The 3,759-nt window shown below is 43.9% G+C and overlaps 1 protein-coding gene across 1 annotated transcript in view; it reads right to left on the bottom strand.

The window, feature by feature from the left end:
- Positions 1–2,091, bottom strand: part of MFAP5 (microfibrillar associated protein 5) — a 4,948-nt gene extending 2,857 nt beyond the window's left edge. Inside the window, 2 exon segments of the mRNA XM_008581807.1 lie at positions 395–482; positions 2,064–2,091. Of these exon segments, the coding sequence (XP_008580029.1) occupies positions 395–482; positions 2,064–2,091 (116 nt within the window).
- Between the last annotated feature and the right edge of the window lie 1,668 nt (positions 2,092–3,759).

Below are 3,759 nucleotides of genomic sequence, written 5' to 3'. Positions count from 1 at the left end.
ATGGAATGGTATTAATTACTCTTTGTAACTTTGCACACTTCACCTAGAGTCAAGCTGAATATTCCTTCCCACTATTTTCTGTCTTCAGAGTTTTTTGCTTCAGCTTCTTTCCGTCTGGCAATAACTTCAACATACCAGTGTTTTCCTCATGACTCTCCTTTCTCTGTCCCTCGCCTAAACTTACCTTCTGGCATCTGTTAGTCAGCTTTTTCTCTGTGTGCCTCAACCCAGTCTCCAGTTTCTAACTGACACCTTTAGGAACAGCTAGCAGGGTTATGCTACAGACTTCTGCCCCATCAAAGATTACAGTTCCATAGTGGGTGTCCATTACATAGTTACTGACACAAACACACCATCATGGAAGGTGCGCTCTGTGCATTCGGAAACCTCTTACCTGGTGAAGCACAGCTGGTGAACACATTGCTTGACTGGCCGATGCACAGAGTAGAGTCTTGTGCAAGCAAATTTCTCATCCCGGCACTCTGGAGAAGCCCAACACAAAAAATAGGGAGGTCCAAATAGGAGCAGCATAAACCAAGCATTAAAGGGATGGGAAAGGAGAGAGAGAATGGGAAAAAACAGAATAGTCTCTATAGAGAATCATAGTAAATTCAGGCATGTTCTCCCTGCTCGTGAACAGCAGAGCAAGAGGAAATTGGCTAAATGAAATTTAGTTGCTTCCCTACCTGGAAGCAGAAGTGGGTAAAATAACTTCTGAGAGCTCTTCTAGAAAAGTCTTTGTAGAATTATCCAGTATTAAATATCAGATTGAAATAGTGATCCTCGCATTCTGAAGAATGAGAATTCTTCGGCAGGTTACTATTTCTCTGTTCCAGCAGTTTTCAAACCTAGCTGCACATCAGAATCATCAGTACATTAGGGGAAGCAATTTTAATCATGACATCTACAGTAATATGAAGTCCTTGCAGTCAAATTGATTTCACTTCTCAATTCATTAACCAATGTGTTAGTCCGTTTTGTGTTGCTATAACAGAAATACCTGAGACTGGGTAATTTATAAAGAAGAGAGGTTTATTTGGCTTACGATTCTGGGACAGCTGCATCTGGCATGGGCCTCAGGCTGCTTCTACTCATGGCGGAAAGTGTCACGGAGCCGGTGGGTACAAGCAGATCACATGGGGAGAGGAAGCAAGAGAGAGAAGCAAGAGGAGGTGCCAGGGTCTTTTTAAGCAACGAGCTCTCGCAGGAACTAATAGAGCAAGAACTCACTCATTAATCTCCCCTCTCCCAGGGAGAGCATTCATCCATTCATGAGGGATCCACCCCCATGACTCAATCAGTTTCCAACAATGCCACATTAGAGATCAAATTTCCACATGAGTTTTGGAGGGGACGACACATCCAAACTCCATCAACCACCAAATAAAGTCCAAAGATAGCTTGGGGAGAGAGCAGTTTTGGAACCATGCAACACTGGTTCCATCTTTTGCCCATGACTTTTAGAACAGGAAATCATTTTTTAAAAGTGGGAGGTTGGGGCCGACCGCGTGGCGCACTCGGGAGAGTGCGGTGCTGGGAGCGCAGAAGCGCTCCTGCCACGCAGGTTCGGATCCTACATAGGGATGACCGGTGCGCTAACTGGCTGAGCGAGGTGCGGGCGACGCCAAGCCAAGGGTTGCGATCCCCTTACCGGTCACAAAAAGGACAAAAAAAAAAAAAAAAGTGGGAGGTTGTGGGGTAGGATGGTGGTGAATGGCACTAAAAATAATCTTTGACAAAGAATTGGAGGGCCGGCCCATGGCTCACTTGGGAGAGTGTGGTGCTGATAACATGAAGGCCACGGGTTCGGATCCCTATATAGGGATGGCTGGTTAGCTCACTTAGGAGAGTGTGGTGCTGACAACACCAAGTCAAGGGTTAAGATCCCCTTACTGGTCATCTTAAAAAAAAAAAAAAGAAATGAATTATCCTCAGTCCTCAATTTCTCTGTTTCCCTCACCTTGAGTTCCAACAACACACACACACACACACACACACACACACACACACCAACAATACACACACACTCACACCCTTTGTCACCAAAATTGGAATGAGCCTACTTCCTTGATATCTTTCAAATCCATCCATTCTCTCTATTCTTTGCATCACCACTTTAGTGCAGTCCAGTCATTGCTCTAGCAGAGTCTTAGCTGATCTCCCAGTTCCTGTGCTTTTCTACCTATTATTCCTAATACAAAGCAGCTAATCTCGTTAGCACTAATCTTATTAAGTCACTCCCTGGTTTAAAGACCATAAAGACCTCTCATTATCCTTAGCATCTGGATGAAACTCCTTAGCACCACACACATGGCTATTCATAATATTTTTGTCTTGCATCATCAGTGTTCCAATTTACCCACTCCAAAACTTTTGTACCTTGCTTTGCAGCCACACTGAATTACTTGCAGTTCATTGAAAGTTCCAGGCTCTCTCCTGCTTCTAAGCCATTGTGTATGCTATATTCTATCTGGAACACCTCCACCACAACCCTTAATTTTCCACTTTGAAATCATTATGTTCATCTGACTAATTTCTACTTATCATTTATAACTCAGTTTGGGTAAAATCTCCTTTGGATTATTTTCCTGAATGTCTCTGCTATAATGCGGACTCATTGACGACAGATGCTTTGTTCACCATTGTATGACCCAAACCAAGCGCAAGGGCTTACATATACTGTGCATCAAAAAGATATACTGAATTGGGCTGTCCGGTTAATTCACTTGGTAGAGCTGGTGTTGGTAACACCAAGGTCAAGTGTTCGGATCCCCCTACTGGTCAGCAGAGCACATACATACAAAAAAAGATATACTGAATAAATAAGGTATAATGAGAAATACATTTAGTCTTTGTCTCTGGTTCCTGGCTCCTAAAATCCGTGGAATTTCTTGAGTGATAGGAGTGTCTTTTGTAATTCATAAGAAGCCCCTGCTCTTGCATAATAATCACACCTGAGTTTATGCTAATGAGACGACTTAGGGTGGAGTCCCTAGATAGCCTCAGGTTGGAGCTGTATACCAAGAAGATCAAGTGATTAGAGGATTGGAAATTTCAGCCCCATCCACCAGCCTCCAGGAAGTGGGGAGGGGGCTGGAGATAAATCTCTATAAAACTCTTGAACAATAAGACCTAGTAGGCTTCCAGGTAGGTGAACTGCATCTACTTGCCAGGAGAGTGGAGCAGCCCGACTTCACGGGAACAGTAGCAACTGTGCTCAGGGCCCTCTCGGGCCTTGCCCCATATATCTCTTCATCTCACTCCTCATCTACCTGTTTTAGTATCCCATATAATAAACTGGCAAGGAACGTGTTTTCCTGAGTTCTGTGAGCTGTTCTAGCAAATTATGGAACCCAAAGGAGGGTGGGGTCATAGGAACCCCTAATTTATAACTGGTCAGTCAGAAGTACTGGGGGCCTGGACTTTCAAATGGCATCTGAAGTGGAAGAGTATTGTGGGGCAGAGCCTTTAACTTGTGGGATCTGATGTTAATTCCAGAATGCTGTCAGTACTGAGTTGAACTGTAGGGTACCCAGCTGGTGTCAGGGAATTGGTCAGTGTGGGAAAAACCCAAACTTCTGGTGTCAAAAGTGTTCTGTGCGAGAGTGTAGAGAAACAGTGTGTTTCTTAGAATATAAAAAAGCTCTCAGTTAAAGGAAAGTTGGAATTCTTGAGTGTGGAGGGGAGAGGCTGTATTTTCTAAAACTGGACACGAGAGGGCAACAAATAACTTATCCAGACCAGTCTTGCAGTTCTGTT

This window comes from Galeopterus variegatus, unplaced genomic scaffold (assembly GCF_000696425.1).
Source record: "Galeopterus variegatus unplaced genomic scaffold, G_variegatus-3.0.2 Scaffold2469, whole genome shotgun sequence".
NCBI lineage: Eukaryota > Metazoa > Chordata > Mammalia > Dermoptera > Cynocephalidae > Galeopterus > Galeopterus variegatus.
Note: the sequence above shows the minus strand (reverse complement) of the source record. Positions and strands in the feature narration are given on the sequence as shown.